Below are 25,632 nucleotides of genomic sequence, written 5' to 3' on the forward strand. Positions count from 1 at the left end.
CTGATTATATTAGGTAAAATTTTCTGATCTTTTTGTTTCATAATTTATTATGATATGTTATCATCATCCATATATTCATAGATGGAGTCCAATATGAGCTGTCCGAGATGGGAGTGGGGTGTGTGATGGGTGAGGGGCTGGTACCTGACAAAAACGTGCATGTAGTTCCTACAACAGATGGGATACCAAGCCACTCATTGGTACATGAGTAGCAGCAGAAATTGACACAGGCTGCTCTGGTTAAAGGGCAGAGTGACAAGATAAAGTGACTGAAAAGGGAGGAACTAAAACCAGCAGGGGTTTATAGCTTGTTTTTATTGCTGTTGGTGGTGAGATTTTTCATGTAATAGCAGGATGGTGAGTGAAACAGTGAAAAAAAAAAAAAAAAAAAAAAAAGGAAAAAAGAAGAAAGTACAAAGGAAGTTATAACCATCAGTGTGTAAGGAGCATTTTCCTCAGGAGAGCAGCAAAAATGAAGTTATGAGAGTTCTACTGCTGTTCTGTGGAAGAGGCAAGTGTTCATTGTACTTTCTATGTTTATGTGTCCCAGAAGCCTGGTTTTTTTATCTTTTTAACTTTTGTAAGCTTAACAGGGGATATATACTGACACACAAATGCTGCTGACCTTTTGGCTTTTTGTTATCTATTTAACATTGAGGAGATAGTACTGACTCACTATACAAGTAAACAGCCTCCTTGTGTTGCTCTGCATGTATGAGGCAATTTTTTATTGTTTCTGAATGGTGCTTCCTCCACCATATGTTGTGATGGCTGATTGCAGGTCTTTTCCTTGCTCTATAAGGCCTTAGGAAACCTACCATTCCCTGAACTGGAGCCATATTTGAGTGAGTGCTGGTAGGGTGGTTTGCCTGCTTGCTATTGCTTGAGAAATAGGAATTCGAGTCTCACTCCATAGAATCATAGCATCATTTAGGTTGGAAAAGACCCTTAAGATCATTGAGTCCAACCATAAACCTAACACTACCAAGTCTACCACTAAACCATGTCGCTAACTGCCATGTTTACACATCTTTTAAATACTTCCAGGGATGGAGACTCAACCACTTCCCTGGGTAGCCTGTTCCACTGCTTGCTTTTGGTGAAGGAATTTTTCCTAATATCCAATCTAAACCTCCCCTGGCACAACTTGAAGCTGTTTTCTCTCATCCTATCACTTGTTACCTGGGAAAAGAGACCAACACCCACCCCACTACAACCTCCTTTCAGGCAGTTGTAGAGAGCGATAAAGTCTCCCCTCAGCTTCCTTTTCTCCAGGCTAAACAACCCCAGCTCCCGCAGCCGCTCCTCATAAAACTTCTCTAACCCTTCACCAGCTCCATTGCTCTTCTTTGGATGCACTCCAGCACCTCAATGTCTTTCTTGTAGTGAGGGGCCCAAAACTGAACACAGTATTCGAGGTGTAGCTTCACCAGGGGGATGATCACTTCTCTAGTCCTGCTGGCCATGCTATTTCTGATACAAGCCAGGATGCTATTGGCCTTCTTGGCCACCTGGGCTCACTGCTGGCTTGTATTCAGCCATCTGTCAACCAGCGCCCCCAGGTCCTTTTCCACTGCGGAGCTTTTCAGCCACGCTTCCCCAAGCCTGTAGCATTGCATGGGATTGTTATGACCGAAGTGCAGGACCCATCACTCAGCCTTGTTGAATCTCATATAATTGACCTCAGCACATCAATCCAGCCTGTTCAGATCCTTCTGTAGAGTCTTTCTACCCTCAAGCAGATCAACACTCCCGCTCAACTTGGTGTCATCTGCAGATTTACTGAGGGTGCACTCGATTCCCTCATACAGATCATTGATAAAGATATTAAACAAAACTGGCCAGTTACTGAGCCCTGGGGAACACTGCTTGTGACTGGCCACCAACTGGATTTAACTTCATTCACAACACTTTGGGCCTGGCCATCATCCAGTTTTTTTACCAAGCGAAGAGTATGCCCATCCAGTCCATGAGCCTCCAGTTTCTCCAGGAGAATTCAGCGTTTATGCCAAAGATTGTTCCCAGTCAACAGAGCTATAAATTTCCATCTGATTATTTCAGCTGAAGAATCAGGGTGGTTGGATACCATTAAACCTGCTCATGCTTTTACCTAGTTACCAGTAGCTATAAAAACTGTTGTATTAGACATGTTGCACCAGATAGGCTCAACTGAACTTGAGAGATGAGAGGCAGTTCTTGGAGGCTTCTCAGGGACTGCCTTCCCAAAATTTGTCAAGCACCTTGTCAAGTTTGTCCAGGACAGATGTCTGGAATACAATAAGATGTCTTCATACAAGGTTAGACATATGTTTAACATATATATAAAATAGAAAAATGAGTTAATAATATGATACAGAAGCATTAAGCATTTGTAATAAGGCATCATCTGTAGGAAAAGCAGAATCCATAAGGAAATAGTAGAATAATTTTGATTAATAAATCTATTGTGAAGTCATTCTGTCTCTGTAAATTTTGTATATAACAAAAGGGTTTAAATGTGTTGAATAAATTATTCTTCTAAAAGTACATTTAAACATAGCAAACTTTTTCATGGAGATAAATAATTTTCAACTGCAATATTTAATGCAAAAAAACAAGAAAGCAGACTCAAATCCACAGGTATGTCTTTTGGGTTGATAAATTCTTCCTCCCCACCCCTCATCTCTCTATTAGGCTCCAGTCATATCAATCCCACATAAGAGCTTCAGTATGTTTTGACAGAATAATGATAGATGTGTATGTGTTTACTCTTATTTCCTACTTCCAAATATACATGTCATACTACAAATTTTATTTCATTTTTGATCAGCCACACCTTCTGCACAACTCCCTGGTTAAGGTTTTACACCACCAGAATGGAACTCTCATTTGACTTGTTTTTTAAATTAATATATCCCAGTTCAATGCTTCATAAAGAGACCATGGGTTTATGGAGATAAAAGCATTAATATAGGTCTGATTGGTATTGAATATTTTTTTTTTTTACTCTAAAATTGGTTAGCTATGTTAAAGATATATAAATAAATGTTACTTCTTTCTCTCTTTCCAGACAATTATTTTTCAGTACTGAATATAAATTCACATAGGAATCAACAGACTTTGAATTCATAAGACTGACAAACCACTGGGCAAAATTACAAAAATATGGAAAATATATTTTTCACTTTACAGTTATTACTTGTCCTTATTATGCATGTGTGTGGGAGAACTTTACAATAAGCCCCTTCAAGGCCTGTTTTGGAAACTACATAAGGATACCATCACAAAGTGGCCTTTGCCATTGCTCCATAGCAGCCTGTGGAAGATGCCATGTCCAGCTCACCCTGAGTGGATGTAGAGATCCTCTGGGAGTCACGCCTCATGTTACAGTTCCTCAATATTTTAGCATGGCTCATAGCCTGGTAAACACAGTAAAGCTTGTTGATCCAGTTCCTCCTCTGTGAATCAGAATCAGCCCTGTAATAAGGTCCCACAGAACACTACTAGCTACAGCTAGAACAAATCTATGCATTTAAATAAATCATTGTGTGAGTTTAGTTAATGAAGAACTTATGTTTGTTTATTCAAAAATACAACATCTGTGTCCAGACTTGTTTGGTGGTTCTTCATTTTTGTCTTTGTTCCTGAATGCATTTACATAGTACTGTAGACTGTGATAAGCTTTCTTTAATCTTGGCGAACTCATTCATTTCTTCTTCTCTGGTTAGTGCAGCTAGAGGTACTTTTAAGTCACTTTTTAAAATCATTTAGCTTCTCCTTTATTCCAAAAATCAGTTCTCTCTGGTGGTGTTATTATGGTATCAGTAGTAAATCCCTTTAGATACAGACTAATCTTCCTGCAGTATCTGACAATAATTTCTTTAACAATCAGGAGACTCAATGCCATACTCCAAATTGTCTGTAATAGCCTCTCCTTAGGTTCTATTATCTGTCATCACTATAGACGTGCCTATAAGTCTTCTATAATATTATCTTGTTGCTAAGCTATTTTACTCATCTGGACATAATTTGTTTTATGATGCAATATTTATTCTCATAGCTGAAAAAATAAGTGGATTTCTTTTAGGCTTTCAGGCTTAATCCTGTATTTTTTATGTGCATACTCCTATAGACTTCAGTAAGACTACTTTTGTGAGTAAGGGTTGCAAGATTAGTTCTTATATCACATATATATCACATATATATGAATTTGTCAGACGTGTGTCTACACTTCTGTAGCTCTGTTACCTTTCACTCTCTTACTTTAATGATTTTTGTGATAACACACTTATTTTCCATATTTTCTGTGTGATTCAGTATTTAAGTATGCAGGCTTTCAACAAAAAAGAAAAGTAATGTGTTTTTATAGTACTGATGAAAGTATGATTTGGCTGATCTATATGCATAACTGCAAAAAGCTTCTATTCTGAGAGTGCTTGAAGGACATAAAAATAGGAGATACTTTCAATAAAAAAATGAAATAATTCATTACAAGTCAGTTGAAGGGTAGAAAAATAATTAAAAGAGCTAGCACACCAAAATATTTCAAATAACTAAACTAAAACTAGAGATAAACATATACTATTACCTAGGTTAATTGTAGGTTAATTAGTCATCAGCAAAACCTCTTTGATCCTTAATGAACAATTGAATATGATTACATTCTTATTTAAATAGGTAGTGGGGGATTGATTCTTATTGTCAGAAAGAGACACTTTATGTTGGGCATCCATATGACATTTTTAAAGACCTCTGTCACTTAGTTTGAAGTAAAAAGGGAGGATTGCTCACCTTTTAGCTGATAGGGTATAAGAATCTCTGTTATAAATACTAGGACAAGAAAGCAGAAAGGTCAGGTACTGGTTCTTTTGGAAGTTCAATGAATGAGTTGCAAAGGAGAAAGTGAGACAGGGCAGAATCAAGCTCTAGTGTATAACACTGGCAGCAAAATTCCCATAACTCTTTCCCCTGTTTGAACAGTTTTGGGCAAGGTGTGGCTTAAATACAGTAGTTCTTTTTCTGAATTTGTGACTTCCTTACCAGCTCAGACTTGCTGACTTCTCATGGTTTGATCAAGCAAAACCACTTTCTTCCTCTTGTTCCATTCCTAGAGGGATTCTTATGTGATCCATCTTGCTGGTGGTTTCTACCTCTTAAGAGGGGAGCAGCAGCAGCCTGTGTGGCTTAGCTATGAAATCACCACTCAGAGCAGATATAACTTCTTATCCTTATGGCTTAGAAATACTGTATCTACCATCCTGGCATTGACTTCACCAGCTTTAACGCTTCTCTGGTCTGAAGGAGCATTCAGACACTAAATAATAGACTACCTTTGTGGATGCTGTCAAGCCAAAGCTATTGCTGTCTGGGGAATGTACTAGCTAGGAGAGCAGCTTAGCTCTTAGTGCAAGAACATTGGTAATGCAGTTTGATCGTTGCACTGAAGTAGAAATAGGTATCTGGTGTCTAGGCAGTCATCAAGACAAAAACAACAAAAAATTTTTGGGACTGAATGTAAGTGAAAGGTCTTGACGAACAATGGGTTGGAGTGGAGAGCCCTGAGGAAGACTGGTCGATGGCTGTTCAAGTAGCCTGCTGTGAGTATTTAAGCAAACATCGTTCAGATGTCTTTTGGGGAGAATGCCTTTTTGATTGTCTGTTGGGAAGGATTACCACATTTATAGAGCTGCTCATTCCCAAAGCACTTTCCCAAAGATTTTTGCAGACAACATTGATCATCTACTTATTTCCCCTGTTGACAGACAGATGTTTCTTCATTTCATAGGAAGAGAGGCTGTGACAGAAGGGGCAGGCAGTGACAGCATTGTAGGTAGTAAACAGGTGCAGCCATGAATGAGACTGATAGAGCTGTCCTTAAAATAAGCACATAAACTAGTGAACTGTAAGCTTAACTGATAGTGCTTCTGTTGATTCACTGAGCAATGAATAACCATTAAATCCAGGGTTTTTACAGTCTCATATATGCACTGTTCTGCTGTTTACTTACCAGCTATAGCTGGTATATCTAGTATTCCATTTTTAGTTACGTTCATTAACTGTGCTTTAATTGGACTAATTAAGTCCACTTAAGAAATACTTATATAATACTTCAAAAGGTAGAACTGGAAAAAAATGTTGAACAGTGTCAATATAAGGGCTTCAAACCAGCTATGTAAGCTGTCCAGAACAGAAGCATAGACTTTTGACTAAGTATATACCTCTGAAAAGATCACTGGATATCAATATGTATAGGTAAAAAATGACATATATGAATAATTTCTAAACAGTTACTAAACAGTATCATAAGCCACATCCTAATGTAATGTAATTTCAATGAAATTTATGAGGTAGCTGATGTTATAAAATTCTGGGCCAAATCAATGTATAATAAAACTTTGCATGTGTATTTTCTTTGACTTCAGAGTTACACTAGGGATAAATATGGCCCCACAATTCAAAATCAAATCCATATTATGACATTCAGCCTACAGTCTGATGAAAGAAACAAATCTTTCTAGAAAATGCATAGGATATATATATTTTAGATATGCATTTGAATTTCTGTGTATGTATATTTATATATATAGATACACACACACACACTTCCATGAGCAATATCTTTTCAATAGTATGCAGTACCATTTTTTTTCCCTGAAATAGTCTCTGCTTTCACAGTTAAGGTCTTTATCATGATCACTAAATTTCTGCAAAAGATGGCAAGATGGAGAACATTTGTGCATGCTCTCACCTTTTTTATAGTTTGAAATCCAGAAAAAAAATCCCTTTTGAACATTTTTAGTGTTTAGGCAATCAGTACCTGTGCTGCCAAGACTTATTGAAAGCAGCTGGATGCCTGCCTCTGTCCTCCCCCTTTCTCGGAACTGCTGCCAGAACAGGTAGTCAGAAACGGAAAGTAGAGAAATACTTGAGCATCTGTGCTCTCTCTCTCTCTCTCTCTCAGGAAAACAGCTGCGGCTTCCATAGGAAGCACTCATTTTTTCCCATCAGCCAAGACTCTGGATACCCTTGGGTCCAGTTTTGGCACAGAAAGCCAAGTAGGATGCAGTTTATGGCTTAAAACTTATGAGAGAAACCGTTCGGGCGGTCCCATCCCTGGCAGAACATTGAGATGAATTCCCCAGGCTGCAAGCCACATGTGGGCCTCTGACCTTTTATTAGCATATCATGGGAGAGGTTAACAATTGTTGAGACTTCAGTCCTCCCTTTGACATACAAATACAACAATACCAAGTAGCCTTTCCAAGACAAGCATTTAGTTAGGGCACAACATCCTTTTAAATCTAGGATTCAGTAGAGAGGGAAAAACAAAACAAAACAAAACAACCCCCTTAGAATAAGAAAAGGATATATTTCTATAAAACTGAAGCCTGGATTGTATTTTTTCCAACATTCTGTAATTGTTAATAATAAGTGATTTGTGACTTTTTAAAAACCAATGTAATCATGAGATGAAAACAAATGATCACACCATTTTTAGCTCTTCATGTGGTCAGTGCCATGAGTTATGGAACTAAGATTGCTCAATAGCTGGAGTGATAAGAAATGCATGAAATTATCTGATTTTTAGGAATGTCTGTTGTATTTATCCCAGTACATAATTGTTGAGATTAAAAAAAAAAAAAAAATTCAGAATTATTGATATGAGGCATGTCAGAGAAAAAAATCACAGAGGGACAATCTGTGTCTTTCTGACATGTCTCTTTTCTCAGCATTGCTGTAGTGAATTAAACTATCTCATTTTTTTAGTAAGACGTGGATTTAGTAGGACAGAATCATTGTCTGTTTTACAGTTAAGCAGCTGTGAAGACTAAATGTCTTGCTATATGCTGCCTAATCTATGGCAAAGAATGCAGACTGAATACCCCAGCATCCCAGGCTTTTACCATAACTCCTTGATTATTCTTTCAGTCTTAAAGGCAAATGATTTTGACTATGCAGTCCCATGGTTTTGGTGTAGAGAGTACACTGAGTGTAAAATAGGAGTGAGCAAGCTCATGCTTCTGCCATCAGTCTTTGCAACTATTGTCTGAAAAGCCAGTGCAAGCTGATCTCTAAATGTAATAATCCTATGACTACTCTGATGGGAAGCAGGTTCAACCCTGTCCAATGCCAGAAACTAAAAAAAAAAAAAAATTAAAGAAGCAACAGATTCTGCTTTTCATCCTATTACTAAGGTGACAACCACATCTGAGAATGAAATTGGTGAAGTCTTCCACAAGGTTGGTTACTACAAAAAAATAGCTACTAAGTAATGGTTGTTCCATGTGCTAAGCAGTCTCATCTTTATTAACCACTGTTGGCAAAGTAGATCTTAGCAAATCTTAGTTAGAAGTGAAAAGTCCTTTTGTATTCATTGTGAATAAACAGAAATACCGGGCTGGCGGGGAGCCCATGCTGAAGAAGGATCAAGTGCAGCTACACCATAGACACATGCCTATGTAACCATTTACACACCTTTCACAGGTGATTACATAGTTGATTCCAATGCTGTACCATCCTTGTAGCCAGTTATTATCTAATGGCAATTTTAGTTAAAAAGGTTTTCTAGTTTTTATTACCTTGAGCAGTAGCTTATCATCTTTTCTTTTTGTATTATCCTTTTACATGGCAGAAGATTGATCTCATTGGCCCTCCTAGGTCTTTTTTTTTTTTTTTTTTTCCTTCTCAAGAATACACAGCAGAATTGCTTCAAGCTTTCCTACAGTTCCACTTTCCTAAACCTTTTATCATTCTTGTTGTCTACTTCACAACTACATCCAGCTTATCTATGTTTTCCTTAAAGACTTCCCTCACTTTTCAGTAGGCTGGATCAAGACCTATGGGCTACATGAATCTTCCACATTGATAATGGCATCTTTTTGTATCAGCACTGTATGGTGAGACATGTTTTCTTTGTGAACTGCTCCAACTCTCCAATATTTTTCTGATGTACTCCTGACTAATGATTATTCCTCACAGCATATTTATGTGTTTGGTTTCTCTTAAGTCTAGTATCTTCTATTTCTGTTAAATTACACATTTTCTTCAGTATCTCTAGATTTTTAAAAAACTATTATGACATATCCTCCAGTTTTCCAGGAAAAGGAAGATGTTTCATAGTTTTTTGTATTTTAGAAATGTTAGGATATACATGCCTGCTTTTTCATCTAAATTCTAATTTCCCTCTCATTTTGTGATATAATAATTGAGTCTTCCTTTCTGGAGGTTTCTTCTTCCACTCAGTTCTGTACCCTCCATACAGAAGTTTCATTTAGACTATATTCCCCTAGTTTTCCTAGTAGAAAGTCACATGGATCACTGCCATTAATTTTATTTCCTTTTTTCTACAAGCTAATTAAATAATATAACTACATTGACCTGATATAATGAGTAGGAATATCAATGATTTAGCCCATTTGAATATATCTGTGGTTAATGTTGATAATGACTTTTATATAATCAAAAGATTATAAAAGTTTTGGGAATGGGAGTTTCCCTGGACAAGAATAGAAGCAGCAAGCCAGAACACAGGAAGAATGTTTTGAGAGCAGTCAGGAAAGAGAGACACCAATAGCCAGAAGATCTACTTTTCCATGTAAAGGGATGGACAGAGGGCTGGACTGACCTCAGCATATTTTTCTTCTCCTTGGAACTTAAAAACAGTCACAGTTTACTGCTTTTGACCCCAAAAGACGGTTGGCCAGGAGAATGGGTGTGTCCTGTCTATCTTTAACTTGGACGTGTATCTTCTATGGCAAGATTTTCCTTTACAGTATCAATGAATATTAACCCATTTCCTTAATTCAGAAGTTGTTTTTTTTTTGGTTGGTTGGTTTTGTTTGGAACAGCCTTCTATATTCTCCATTTTTCAGTGAAAGGATGCATTTCTCCTTGACATGTTGGCTTTAAGAGCAATCTTAGTCTGCAATTACTTTTAGTCTTGATCTTCCTCTGTCTTTCTTGAATATTTTTCTCATGGTTGTTCACTGTGCTGGAAATCCCTTCTGCTTGTCACTCAATTGTTTTGTCCCGCTCTGCACATTCTTATTCCTTTCTTTCACATTTGCCATTAGTCACAGTAGCCAGCTTTTTCCCATCACTTCTTTTCAACATCTGTAGCAAATCTTTTCCTGTCAGTGGGTTATAGTTAAAGGCTGGGGTTTTTTTTTTCTTTTTTTTTTTTCCACACACAATGGAAAAATTCCCATTTTGGAGCTTGTAGCTAGTCAACTTTCTCTCAAGAGGGTATTTAGTATACCAGTGAGTGGAGATCTTCCACTTTGCAACCACCTTTGTCAGAGGTCTCCCAGCTGACAGAGCAATCTTGGTTCTGTTCACCACCCTGCCAGGGTGCTTATGCACAATAGCCACACTCTGAAATGAAACCATCTGTGTAGAACATAGAATATTTTATGTCTCCTAATGATGGAGGGATTAGACACTGACTTACCTAATGTTTTTCCTGAAATGTCAGTATAGTATTGTATTAAACTGACATAAAAATGAAGGGATTGAAGAGATTGAATTATCTCTGTAGATGCTTATTTGGTGAATGTTACACAGCTAGGTAATATCCAGTCCAAATTCTGAAATGTTATGTTTAGCAATTTTTCAAGCTACAATCTTTTTTTTTTTTTTTTAACTGTAGCTGTAATTTTCCTGTATTTTCAACAAAGGATGCAGGCATAAAGGAGAGGTACCTCCTGCATGGGCTCCTTTAAATTAATTTGCCCCATTTTTTAAGTAAAAACTTACTTCAATGCAGGACCTAAACTTTACTTAAACTCATGACCATATAAAAAGAATACCCTTACTCTTATCCCAGAAAAATACATGTCCAGCCTTTCTTGCATAGAATATTGCATTTAAAAGCATTCAATTCTTTAAGCCTAAGAAAACAATTTAAATTTGATTAAATATAAGATTTCTGTGGTAACTATTGATTAAACTAAAATGAGCTTCATATTTCATAAATAAGGGAGATTAAACTGCTCTTTACATATAATTTAAATAATATAAAGTGAAATAGTTCTTTGCAGATGTCTGTTTTAGCCTCTAACTTGTGTTTGAGCTATAAGTGATGCAGTGGGGTCTATGTAATTATGCTACAGCTGCTGACAGGCATAAAAGTAAATGAGATGTTTCATCTCAATGGGTACATTTCCTGTTTAAATGTTTAAGAAAATAAACATGGCAGCTTTAGCCAAACTGAGACAGGACTATCTCAAATATTTCATTTCTGCAACAACTCTTTCAATCTCATTTGGCCTGTTAGCCTGAAATAGATTAAACTGGTATGTTTACAGATTAAGTTTTGTCATCTTTTATGAAAGCTTTATTTTGAATTGTTCATTTAAAATATAATAATTGAGAAAATTTCCATGCCTGTTGTTTCTCAACTTTGAGGGAAAAGGGAGGTTGAAAAATTGCAGAATATTTAAAATAAAAAGAGTGACATTCAGAATTAAGGTCTTCTAAAACTGTTGCTCTTTGAACTGTTTTTTCAGTATTGTGTTGTCAAAAATGAAACTAAAACAATATGAAAGAACAATAAACAGAAATTGTAAAATATTACTATGCTCTAGAATGTGTAAGAAATTGTATATCCTGTTTGCAAATTTTATGAAATTTTAAAGCTCAGATGATGATTGACAATTTATAATTACTAAATATTTTTTTTTAAAACATATTTGCAGAACAATGAAACAGACTTGGTCCAGAAGACATTTTTAAATGTTCATTGAACATCTAAGAAGAATTTTTTGTTTAGCAGGGTTTTACTTTGAGGATAACTTGAAATGGCTAAACATTTTAGAATTATCTAGGAATTTATAGATGAAATTAGGTAACACTGTGGGAAATATTCTCAGATGTTTCAATAAAATATTTTAAAACAAGTTGCATACTGAAGAGATGCAGAGAGTTTATGCATATGTTAATGACTATAATGTTGATACCGTCTCCAGCTTGCATTAGCTCATCACAAAGTGAAGATTTAATAATTATTAACATGCTTTGGAGTTCCTATTCACATGACTGACAGCAAAGCTTCTGACTTTAATGCTTTTTTGGTCTTTTGGGGAATGAGGTAAAACATTCCTAATCCTAGTGCTTAGGTTGCCGGTTATTCTGTGACACAAGAGAGAAGGAATTTTATAGGTAACAATTCAATAGGATACATATATCTATACAAGTGATTTGAGAGGCAGTGGGCTGGTTTTTCTTGAGTGAAAGATGTGATGCAAGATACCATGCTGGATACACATAAGCCATTTTAGGTCTAAATATAACTGTAATAGCACTACCTGTGTAAAAATCCTCATGTATTTAGCTGAGGGATGTGACTTACTAGCTTCTGTGCAATGCCAGGAAAGACAGAATCAACCTGGTGCTGTGCTGAGAGAGGTTTAGCAGCTTATGTCATTGCTAGTTCAGGCATCTCTGCAGTGCACTTGATTTCATAGTGGAGATGTGCCCAGCTGTGAAAGCAACTGAGGAATATATATCCTTTCTCCAGATCTTTGTCTTTCCTGGATAGGTAATATAAGCCTTTTAAGGTATGGGGGCTTTTGCAGCCTATATTTTCATGCATTATCTAGTTTTAGAGTCTGAGACCATATTTTAATAAAAGGAGGAATGTTTAAAACATTTAACAATAGGAAGGAGATGTATATATCACTTCCCTATTATTTTCTTATTATCTGTTAATAATGAAGTATAAAACTAATGAGGTATACCACAGTAGCAAGAAACCAGTCTGTGAGTGAATTATCAATATGCTTTGTGGGGTTTAAGATACTTGGCTTAATCCCGTGTGTGCCAACAGTCTCTTAAAACACACCTTGTTCTAGGTCAGGGACATGCTGAATCCACAAGATACGTGCTGCACCAATAGTCTGAATGTGTGTCATGACCCCTCATGGAGAATCTCCAGGCATTCTGCTGCTTTTATAGAAATCTTGGACAAGTGCTATGAGGCCACTACTATTGTAGTTGTCCCTGTTCCCTTCTACCCACTGTTCCTTCAGCAAATACCAACATTAAAAAAAAATCAGCTTCCCACATCTTTGTCCATATATTTCCAAGTATATGGAAGGAATCACACAAAGAAGGAACCTTCTTGTTTCTTGGTTTCCCTTTCCAGGTATTGTTATTGCAACGTTTTTACTAGTGCAATCCTCTTGATCTGTGCACTGTACAAGATTAGTGATTTTTGGATCTGCTATTAATGCCATGGCATTTCTCTGCTAGCCTCAGACTACCCATCTCCAAACATTGCACTGAGAATGAAGGTCCAGGATTTGTGTTTATTACTCAAATCCTGACTTCTAGAAATAGTGAACCTCTTTCCCCACTTCTGAGACATCTATTTTCTATCTCCTCTGTGTAGTTCAGCACCTGAAACAGTCCTGTGTAGAGAGTGGGAAAACAGCGATGGTGTTAGTGAAGACTGCACCATTTAGGTATCTGTGAAATCTGGGGTAGTTTATTCAACCATTTTGTTATCACTATTAGTATTTTTTATTGACTGTTATATCAGTTCATGATCTTCATCTTTACTAGAAAAGGACAATGACATTACCCAGACGCAGCCTTCTCAGATGAAGTCCAAAAATTACTCTATCATTAATATTAAATTATTTCTGGTGCCTTTGAAGAAGTCATGTCCAGATTTGTAGATAAAGAATATAAGAAGAACCTTAATCATGTTTGATTTGCAGTATCAGTTAAACAGTTCTCAGCATCTCACATTGAGAGGGCTCATTGTTTATCACATTTGTCAGTATCAGGTCCACTTCATGATGGCAACAGCCAACCTGATGAAGTATGTGGATGTGCTGATCTTACTGGGCCCTCTCCAGAGCTAGGAATACATTACCCAGCGCAGAGATGTTCAGAGAATTCGGTATCATAAACACGCCTGCTCATATGGTGTTGTACCCCAGATATAACCAATTTGTTGCACAGTTGCAGACTGTCCCTGCAGTGAAATTTGGAGTGAACATGTCTGGGCAGAATCTAAGAAATGTCAGAGTTGAATTGAATCATTGAATGATTTAGGTTGGAAAGGACCTGAGGTGTTGTGGTTTGAACCTCTTCCCCCTCCTCTAAAGCAGGGCTATCTATGGACATTTGTCTACATTTCTAGACCAATGTCTAAAGCCTTGTAATTCTATTCAGATGAAATCTGCAAGAGAAAAGACACTATGTCTAGGCAACTCAGATATACAAAGCCATTACAAAAGAGAAAATGGCAGAAAATAACACTAGTGATCAGCAACAAAGCTAATCATGCCAAAGAGGGTGCCTGAATTTAGCTAATGATTTTTGAAGTACTTTACAGCCTAATAAACCTTGATCACTCTAGTGGGGATTTCCTGTGAAGAGCAGACTCTGTCCTGCAGTCAATCCATTAGTTAAGCTATCTTTGTTCTTGTGAAAAATGTTATTTACATTTCTGTAGGCTTATTCAGAGAGAGAATACAAGTTGTATGGAAATAGAAATACTGTATGAGAGAAGGTAATGTAAATATTTGGAAGAGGACTGTCCTCTTCCGGCAGTCTAAAGGACAGTCTATAATTAATCTGTAGTTACTTGAACAGGTAGATGTAACAAGTGCTTATATTAAGGTGGCAAAAAGTTTGCATTTGACTTCGCTGGATATATGGTTGTGAGAAATTCTGCTTTTAGGCCTAGTTGTTCTATATATGACCAAGGTCCACAGTAATTTTTCATTTGAAGACAGAAGTGAAAATATTGTTGTTATGTAATATTGTTTGTGGGGGAACTTTTCTCAGTGTAAAAACAGAAAAAAGTATACTATTTAATTCTATCTTTTTATTTCAAAACTGTCTGAATTAGGAAACCAATTTGTGAATATTTTTGTCAAAGAACAAATTTTAGTTCGTTTGGACAATACAAGGAGGAATGAGAATTTCTGTGACAACAATTTAGAAACTGCAAAGGAAAAAAAAAAAAAAAAGAAACCACAAAACAAAAGCCAAAAATCTACCTGTTAAGATGTGAGAGAGTTGAACAGAAAATGCAGGAACAGAAAATATAGGATTCAGGAAATATGTTTTCCCAAGGGCATTAGAAAAATACTGGTCAACTATAGTTCAGGTTGGCTGGTGGAATGCTCTTCGGCTGCTTCCTGCTGCCCACGCTACTGTCTGCTCGAAATTCTGGCACGTATCTTCTCAGCTTTCCATTGCTGACATCACCTGATTGCACCATTCATTCAAGTGGGTCAAGCCTTGTAACTCTAAAATATGTAGCAGCAATCAAAAGAAACTGAACTCCAACCTAACACAGCAAGTTTCTGCTTGGTAGCCCCATACAGCTGGCTCTGTTCAGCGTAGGTCAGCATTATAGCAGTAGAGCCAGCCAGAACTGCGGTCATGCAAGAGAGGAGGTGGCCCCTTAATTTTTTTCCCTCTTTGAGTTTTTCTCAAACCTCGTCCCCCACAACCTTGCAGCATTATTGTTTCATGAATATGTTGTTTCTATCGTGTACTGGCAGTCCTGACATTGATAGGCAGTGAATCAATACTTTTATAGAATCACGAAGCCAAACTAGTTCTGCAGATCCACAGTGTGCAGTATGTGGTTTTTTCATTCTGGATGTAATAACTGCAATTTGAAATACGCCCCCACAAGCATTGATTTCATGCTTTAAGAAATTCACAATAAAGAGTTTAATTAAGAAAGAAGAAACTGCATCACTCCATTTTAAAAAGAAAAATTCAGCCGAGATGTTTTTTGTTAATTTTCAGGCTCTAATAGCAATAACTATCTTTAGCTGAGGACATTTCCTGGGGCTTAATGGCCCATGGCTGTGCTTCTTCAGGTGATCATCATCTCCCAGCAGTCATTAATCCCCTACAAATGCCCCACGCCTCAGTCATTAAATGTGCTTAAACATGCTTCTTCTGAAAATGAAATACTTCTATATTTAATGCATCTTCCAGGAATAGGAGTGATCTTTGAGGTGAGGAATGAAAGGAGTTTAGTAACGTGTCAGAGAAGTACTAATTATGGCAAGTGGGTAAGATCTGTTTCTGGAGGTAGCATGACAAAGAACTTTTCTACAGTAAGAGCATGTTATATGTAAGTCATCATTTTATGTATGTCACAATTCACACTCATCCCAATTACAGAACAGCCAAATCGGAAATACAGATAGTTATTTGTTGTTGTTTTTCTTCTACGGGGCATCACAAAACTCAGAGAGTATCTGCCTGCAGCACTGCTCAAAAAGTCTTTTCGTTCCATAGCTGTAAAACAGAGCTATGCAGTTTTACACAGTGTTTGTGATAATGCAAGAAAAAAAAAAAAAGTTAAATCTTTCATATGTAAACGTCTGAAACTCTTACGAGTAAGTCTTTTGGTGACAATTTTATGAGTCTTGCAAATGGGACCACAGCACCAACAGGCTGTCTACTTGTTTTAAACGCAGCCTATGCTTGCTCAAGTAGAATTAAAGACTTCAATGAAAATAGTTGAAGGGAATTTGTCTCGATAGAAGTTGAATAGGGATTGCATTTTTTAAAGTTGATTGAAATGCTACTTACTGACACATTGTGTTATTTCCATCTCATGCTATTAAGTATGTAATGCATAGATTACGTGAAGCCTGTACCTGTCCCAAACAGGTTGTGAGAGGGATCAGACCTGATCCCATCACATTACCTTAAATGAGTTCAGAATGAGTACCTTTTAGGTATTATAATCATTTGTTATTTATGTTGGACATTCAGATCTCATGTACTTCGGTGAGTGACTGTAGATGAGGAAAGAAGTTGATTTTGGGGCAATTCGTTGTTGAATGTTAAATTATATTAATGTTAAAATTGCTATCCTAGTCAGTACCTTTTGATTGCAGATTAACCTGAGAAAAGAATCACTATAACCTGACCCAAAAATTCGTTTTCATTTCAATTTTCTCTGTCCCTTCTAACAAACAAATTATCACCTGAACAAAACATCTTTCAGTATAAATGGAATGTTTTGTTTAACTCACAGTAAAAAAATTCACTTCAGTAACCCATAACAACTGTCTTAATTTTGAAATTTTGTAAGTTGTAGACATTTTTCTACATGAAAAACAAAGGTTTCTTTCAAGAAATTTAAACTGGAAAATTTCACATACACATATGCACACACTTTTTATCCTAATCTCTCTCTTGTTTTTTTGGACAAAGCTATTACCTGAATTAGACTTTACCCTGCAAGTATTCCTACTTATCCCAAAGAAGTTTTCAGCAAATAATCTAATGAAAAAAAATTGTTAGATTTCTTAAAATTCACTAAATAAAAAGAAGATTCACAGAGCCTAGGACAAGATAAAGAGTATTACAATCTAGTTTATGTCTCATCATAAATGGCAGGTTGGGGAATAAGTACTGATCTATTGTACTGCAGCTAGAATACTTCTTTTGCCATAGATTCTATTTAAGACTACTTCGGGTATTTGTATCCTATCATGCAACTTACAGTGTCCTCATTCTTCAGACCCATTTGCAAAAAAAAGCAGTTAACATTTATTCATCTACCTCCTGTCACAGGTGGTGTTATTATTGTCCTGTCTTCTTATATATGACTCTGAGTACTCCAAATCTAAACTCAGTTACGAAGTAGGGAAGGTCATGAAGACTTTGCCAGTTTCCAGAAAGAACAAATTCAAACAGGAATGGTCACAATGAAGAGTAATAGAAGAAAGAAAGCATACATTCTTAAAGTGAATTTATCAGGATGCCTAGAATTCTTGTATAATTTTTCTACTCGAGAGCTCTCTGTTTTCACCTATTCATTATATTTACAGTCAAGTATCATTTAAAAAAATCTTATATAATGTTTCTCATTTTAAATTTTTTGTTGTAGATCTTGTTTTCCTTCTGTGCTGCGTTCTGGGGAATCCAAATTATGAAGCAGATCTCTTCATCCAAAGATAAACATCACTGAAAGAACAGATCTAACATCGCTTTAATTATGGAAGCAGCACTTTGGAATAGCCTTCTAAGTTCCTTGGAATTAATCAAACATGAATCTTACTGAATTGCAATCATTTCACTTATGATAGATAAGGTTTGTGATTTTGCATGAAGTCTTGAAAGATTCACTAGGACGTGTATTCATTTTTATTTGATTTTAAAAAAATATTTAATTTCCCTCAATTTAAATAAAATGTGTGTTCATAACATTTTTACATTTAAAGGATTACAAAGTCTTAGAAACCATGCAAAACTAATTGCATTTTGCAATGATTTTGTTAGTAATCATATGTGAAAAGCATTTTTCACAAGAGAAATAATTAAAATCATATTTGTTGTAACCTGGTATAAAGTGACTGACTGTCTTCCTATTGAGGCTAAACGTAAACATATGTGAATGTCGTTTTTTCCGTAATGATTGAATTACACTAGAATCTCAATGTCATGCCCAATTCAGTGTTCATAACGTACAGCTACTCAAGGATGAGTAGTCAAGGCAAGAAAATGATTAAAAACAGCATGATAAAATAACTCAAACTAGTATGAGTTGAAACATCTTCAATAAAATTGGCTAATGTATGTGTTGTATAATACAGACTTGCAGTTTAGACTGAATTATTTAAGGAGTACACCTGCAGTTGCCAACTTTAGATACTGGTCAAGCCAGCACTTACACATGGGTATCCCATTGACTAATGTTACTCACGTGACAAAATATTTGCAGGGCTGGGCCCTTAATTTCTGGTAATTTCCTGCCGGGGTGATCTCAGGAGAGATGCACGTCTTGTCTTTCAGGAGCTGTTGGAAAGATGGTTTGTACTAAGATAGGAAAATTAAATACAAATGGTAAAGGGAGTCTCCAAACAGCAGGACTGGCAAAAATACTGGAGCTAGGTTGTTTTTCTTTCCTCACACTCTTCCAACTTTTTATTTGGCTCCAAGACTTTTAGAAGTGCTTAAAGTCAAGTAGCTAAAAAATGTAGGCTGTCTTGCATGCTTCAAACTAGTAATAATACCTGGATTTAAAAATGGGTTTAAGTTTGGGTTGGGTTTTTTTCCCATTCCGTTCTAAGATGTTAATGACATGCTAAGAGACATCTCAGATTTAGACAGATAGCCTGCTTTTAGTTAACCTGTATTTTCAGTCTCTTAACTGTAACAGATGCCACTGTCTACATAGTTGGATGTTTCAAATAAATTGTCAGAAACACAATAATGTCATTTAAATAAAATTAATCCAATGTCTAGTGATAGTATCAGCTTAATTTTATATAAATTCTTACTTTAAAACCCAAGTTTTAAGTTACTCCATTTGTGTATCAAATGCCTTGTGCTTATCACTTTAGATTATGCTTAAAGACCTTGAAATATTTGACTGAAAAAGCAGGCGTTAGCTTGATGAGAGATACTAATACCGGGGATGCAAAGTAAGAACACCTCCCTAAACTGAAGGCATGTTTAAATAGAGGACTTAACTTGTAAATCGTCTTCACTTTACATAATGAGAAGATGAAAAACTGGCCCATGAAATCCTAGAAGAAATCAGATTTTAAATACTGGTTGAGAAGTTTAATTCAAATTTTTATTCATAACAATGTAGGTTTCCAATGTCTTTTTAAGAAATGGATAAATACAATTATATATCTCTGAGTTCAAGATTGGAAATATAATCTTGTGAATATCACACTGGTGCAGCAGCAAGGAGCTTTCTTTGGTACTACTAGTTATGACCCAAACTTACCATCTCTTTGCCTGAATTTCCCCATCTGTAGAATGGGGGTGATAGCAATACTGATGGTATCTCTTACCATAATCAAAGTATTGCATTTGGGATATTTTCCTTACAAAGCTATTATAGGATATTTAAGAAATTGACAGAATCTGATTCCAGAAGTACAACACAATCTGCAAACTTCTTGTGTGACCCCATAAATTTGTGTACCTATATTTTCAAAATTTGTAATAGTGACATCCACTTCACAGGACTATTTTGAGGTCAGTTTAATACAATGACTAAATCATATTGGAAGTCAGTTTCCTTATCAAAATAAATCCTTCAAAGAGACAGAAACAGGATAAAGATTTAACATTTTCTGCATTTAAAAACCTACAGTCTTGGAAGGACAATAATTAAGATCTGAATTAAATCTAAATTAATTAATTTTAAAGATATCCTAATGAATGTCATTTGTTTACATGAAGTGATGAAAGGAATGTGATTTCAAAGTTAAATTCAGATTAAGATGTAAATGTTTTATGTAAATCACCAGTTTCTCATTCTAGTCACCATCAGTTGCCTACAAATAAATTAAAAAATACAGATAAAGTAGTGACAAATATAAAAGACACAGTAGTTTAACTAAGACCTTACCTGAAAGAAAACAGTTGTACTCATATGAGGTCAATTCTAATAAATGAAATATGCAAAAACCAAGCACAAAATATAATCCCTGCTACAGCCTACTCTCTCAGAGATCCTTACTTTCTCTTACTTACTACAGAAACCTTACTTTTCTACCTTAAATGTGTCTCATTTCTCAGCTTGATGGGAATCTGGAAATGAAACATTCCTCAGTTTCAATTTGGCAGCCCCAGTTTGGCCAAGTGAGGGGGGAACTCTACCACTGGGAACATCTAACGTGTCTAACAGAACTGTGTCCCTTATAAAAAGTGGCTAATAAAGGCAACCTAGTCATTAAAGCAGAGGCCAAATAAATTTCCTCTTTTCCAAGGATTTTTTAATCCCAGTTTCCTACTACCAAGGACTTGCCGTTGTGTATAGGTTGTTTGAAAACAAGGTGCAGAAGAGTAGCAACATTCTTCTCATTTTATACTGAGCAACACAGAGTCTGAGAATGACTTCTCAGGCTGAAGGCTTGAACTGACTCATCATGGGTGTCCAAGAGTCTTGTACTTTACAATAACATCCACTGGGTATGTATAAGCAATCCTTTGGATACAGACTGGAAACTAGAGTTTGCCTTTCCCAGAGAAGAGATAGTTTCGGGGACAAGCTCATAGAACACCCTTAAATTCATCATTCTCCCACTAGCTATGTGGTAGTTAGCTATATCCCTGTCAACTTTTTTGTCATGATTTTATTTTAATACAAATTATTTCAATATTTTAGGCAGCTAACACCAGTACTGGATCTAGTTCATACTGCCTTTATAGCCACTGCAGTGACTCTTGGGATTGCTAATGCTGAATGGGAAAAAACTATTCTTGGTCTATCCTTTTTCCATAAAACCTCTGGTTCCAGCATAGGCATATACAATGGCCATGAGGCAGAGTTTTGCTAGGTGTCCTGGTTCCCTGCTGGTGTTTGACCTGTTCAGTTTAGAATTGAATAGGTAATATTTAAACAGTCAGCCCAAAGATCTTTGGTTTTGAGTAATCAAGAGACTCTGGAGAATAGATGGTCAATGAATTGAATTATGTCCAGTGAATATATTTCATACAGCTAATTGAACGAATTAAATGCTAACTGCAGACATCGCTTATTGCTAGGATATATTAGTGACATTTTAGTAAGCCATCCTTCTTCCCTCAACTTTTTAATATTCCATTGTTTATTTCTTTAGAGTTTGACCATGTTGTGTGGTTTGAACAATTGTATGGGATCAAGTGAAATCAGGTGAGCTACATGAGGAAATAGTGAACAAAATATTGATACAGAACCAATAGATTTTGTGCAAGTAACTATTTTTCTTTTAGAGAGCCACTGTTTCATGTCTCTGGAAACAAAAATATTCTGCAGGCTAAAACCCTAGCCTCACATGTAAAAGTGAGAAATTTCATAAATAACATTTGTAATATTTGCAGTATTGCTTAAGACTCCCTTTTGATTTTGTTTGTCTTTAAACTCCCTAGTGACACACCTTGGGGGAAAAATGAGGATAAACAGAACTTTTTTTCAGCAAGAGTGTTAAAAAAGTGACTTCCCCTGCTCTTTCCAGCTGTTGTAATGTCACATCCCTCCACATGGCCTTTCCTGGACTATGTACACAGCAATATCAAGTTACTGAAAACCCAGAAGTAGCTGAATCCTGTGTATTCTTGAGACCTGACCCTGTGCCATTCAAGTCACCAGAAAACTTGCTGCTGACCTCAGGATTAGGTCAGTTAAAGCTGTAAACTAAGCACACGAGATACAAAGGACTCCAGGCCCTTTCTCTCATCTTTCCTGTCTCCAGTTTTCTCTCAGGTCTGTGGGCCTAGGGACATCATTATCTAAACCATTATCTAAAAGAAGGTAGTTGATCATATATTTTAAATCTTCCTTTTTACAGACAAATTTCTGTAATCTTTCAGAATTTTATGTCATGCGATTAGACACTGCTAAGCTGAATAGCACTGAAGGTAAGAGTTGTTCAGGCTTCTTTGCTCTTTAACTTGTGATAAAAAGAGCTATGGCTCAACAATAGAGTTCATCAAGAAGATCCATAACTCTCAGAGAATGTTCAAAGCATTGCCATGTCTTGCAACATTATGCAAACTATGTTGCCCATAGCTGAAGTTTTTCTTAAAACTCTGGCTCCTGGAGTCCTGTGACTGCTGCTTTTTTTTTTTTTTTTTTTTTTTTTTTTTTTTACTTACTTGCTTTAACGAATGTTTCTGACTGCTAAAAACAAACAAGAAGATTTTAATAGGTAATATTTTAAAATATTTTCCCTTTCAAACCGCCCTAGTCATTACATGAGGCTTGACTCATGATTTTTAAACTCTTGGGATTGCTAATGCTGAATGGGAAAAAACTATTCTTGGTCTACCCTTTTTCCATAAAACCTCTGGTTCCAGCATAGGCATATACAATGGCCATGAGGCAGAGTTTTGCTAGGTGTCCTGGTTCCCTGCTGGTGTTTGACCTGTTCAGTTTAGAATTAAAACAAAGTGGGCCACAGAGATGACTCTCTGAGGGCCCACTACTCTCAGTAACTCCACACATGCAGACCTCAGCCACAGTATGTCATGTTACCTGTCACTCCCAGCAGTTCTGGTCAAAGCAAACAAGAGGTGTACTGTGGACTTCAGGATTTTCTCTTTCTACAGAGGACACAAGTGTAAAAATACCAAGTTTGAAACTCAGATACAAACCACATGGTAAAGCAAAAATAAGATATCTCACATACTGCAGAAGCACTTCCATATTAATATCAGGGCCAATGGAAAGCTTGGCTCCGGTCCTTTGTCATTTTTGCCCCACCTATGGAAAACAGCAGAAAAATGTGGAAACATTGAGTAAGAATTAGCTGCTGAATGTCCTTGTGTTTATGGTTTGGCAAAGTGATACAAAATGAATCCTCCCCCCCCCCCCCGCCCTTGCTATATTTTTAATATTTCCTCCTTTATTCTTTCTTCCCATTTTACTGTCTGTCTGTCTGTCCCTCTCTCATGCTTGTTTGTCTTTGCAAAAAATCCTCTCCTGTCTTCTTTTTGGCTTGTTATGCATGGAGGTACATAATGGCATATTTCATATCCACAAATATTTTATTTTAATACATGAGAGCCAAACATACTTACCTAAAGGTGACTACTTTCTTTACTGTTCCCATCAGTCAACAGGCTCTTCTAGTATTCAAAACACACAATACACTGCTCATACATTGTTAATGTTGTATTTATTTCATATGTATCTGCCTAGTGTCCTCTACTGATTCATTTTCTATTTCCATTCCAGTAACATAGCACTGTCCTTTTCCCAATTTCTACTCCCTGTCCTGTTTCGTTGCTATTAATTCCTTCTAGTTACTTGTTGACCCTTCAGTGCTGTGCTTTAGCTGTCACTGTCTCTCTCTATCCCAGGATGTACTACTACAGTTTTTATGCAGTTTTCTAACCTGCTAATTTTAGTGCAGCAGAGGCAGGCAGGCCAGTAGTTTGAATAAGAAGAGTTTAAATGAATAAAGAAAATCATGGAACACCTTTAAACACTATGGAATTTGTGGTGTTTCTGCTCCTTACATTTTTCCACAAACCTTGCATGTAAGTACTTATCAGCACACCAATTATAGAAATGTTTGCCAGGAAAGAAAAATACTGTAAGACAATTGAACTATGATTTTTAGATTGACAAATAGCCTATTAACTTACTGTGTCAGCATGTCTTTTGCTGGCGTCTATCTGCATTAAGGTCATGAGCCTGTTCTTTGAAGATAATGGCATTACTCTGCTTCAAGTAGCAGCTTTTGTGATTTCAGTTCTAACAGCCCTTTACCTTCTCTCCACTCATGACTCACAGCTGACTCATTACCTTTAATCATTCTGAAAGCACAGATTTTATTTTTGCTCTTCTTTTAATCACAGTGCAAAAAAGAATGCTTTGAGGGAGGGTAAGGTGTTATACACTGCAGCAGTGTAGGTATGTACCAACATGCTTTATTTGTGGAAGACCTCAAGTACTCCCAGTTTCCTATCCATCATCACAAACTGGATTTCACAGCAGTGTCTAACAGAGGAAAGCCTGATGATCAGGGATAGGTAGGAGAAACGAAGGAGATGTTTCTGAGATTCTGACAGCAAAGTTTGCCACTGAAGATCAGATCACCTTTGGTTTTATTTTATATATGACTTATTTTCCCTGAAATATAGCTGTAAGAGAGGATTAATGTATTCATGCCTTCATGGCCAATAATAAGATATAATCTTGAATGTATTTTTTCTTTGTTAGCAATATTCCTATTATTCATGGAAAAATCTAAGAATGCCTCATATCTATAGTTAATTATGCCTGATAATTGGACTATAGTATGTGTGTAAATGGCTTTATTAATGAAAAACAATGAACAATGATTTGTGCTACTGAAACAGAATTATTGCTCAGTATTTTTTTCCCCAGGATTTCTCCTTGCAAGAAACCCCTGTGGTGGCATTGGAATTTAGTTATCATAATCCTAGGTGTTACAGAACCATGGAAAGTTGCCATACACTACTAATAGCTTCCTCTTTGCACCTCTTTATGAAAGCTCATAATATTTTCCCTGAGGAATCAACCAACTCTTAAGATGTTACATGAAAAGTAACTCGTCGCTGAGTGTGGCTGAGAGACAACTGAGCATTGGCAGAGGTGGGTGTTGTACCATATCAGGCAGCCTAAGCAAGGTGAGATGATCAGTCTCTCTTCCCCAGTGTTTCCAGGCAGGGAAGCAGAGATGGACTTGGACAGCAAAAGTTGCAGAGTGAGAGAGGAGCACAGGTTATAACGTACCCTACTGGGGTAGCTGGGGGGTATGCCCTGGCAGGGGGACGCAGCAGGAGGTTGGCAGTTACAAGCCTATTGGGCATGGAAGTGAATATCACAGTCCCTCTCATTCAAAATATAAAGTTAATAAGAACAGGTATGACAGAAAAGATGGTCCACAAACAGTGTCTGTGGCCTATTTGTGGGTGATAGTGGTGGTGGTGGCTGTTGTTATTATTTCTTTGGGTTTCTCCCATTTAGGAAGTTCTCTGTCACACTGTGCCTTGGGTAAGCGCAAAGAACATGGGTCTTCTAATAAATAGCAGGGATTTTTCTACCAATACTTTGATCAAGAAGATGAAATGGTATGCTGGTGGGTTTTACATGTATTCGCAATACATGTCTTCATGGTCCTGTCAGATTCTATTGCACTTAAATGCAAGATATTGAAAGCAGGCACAATGTAGCACTGACCATTG

The 25,632-nt window shown here is 36.6% G+C and overlaps 1 protein-coding gene across 4 annotated transcripts in view; it reads left to right on the plus strand.

Moving 5' to 3' along the window:
• Window positions 1–18,568, plus strand: part of AGMO (alkylglycerol monooxygenase) — a 193,691-nt gene extending 175,123 nt beyond the window's left edge. For all 4 annotated transcript variants that reach the window (XR_012631931.1, XM_074892213.1, XM_074892202.1 and 1 more), the window contains one exon: window positions 17,864–18,568. Coding sequence is in view for 2 of the 4 variants with exons in the window: in XM_074892180.1 (XP_074748281.1) it covers window positions 17,864–17,944 (81 nt within the window). In the remaining 2 variants the exon portion in view is untranslated. The remainder of the gene's footprint in view (window positions 1–17,863) is intronic.
• The last annotated feature ends 7,064 nt before the right edge of the window (window positions 18,569–25,632 follow it).

This window comes from Strix uralensis, chromosome 1, assembly GCF_047716275.1.
Source record: "Strix uralensis isolate ZFMK-TIS-50842 chromosome 1, bStrUra1, whole genome shotgun sequence".
Classification (NCBI taxonomy): domain Eukaryota; kingdom Metazoa; phylum Chordata; class Aves; order Strigiformes; family Strigidae; genus Strix; species Strix uralensis.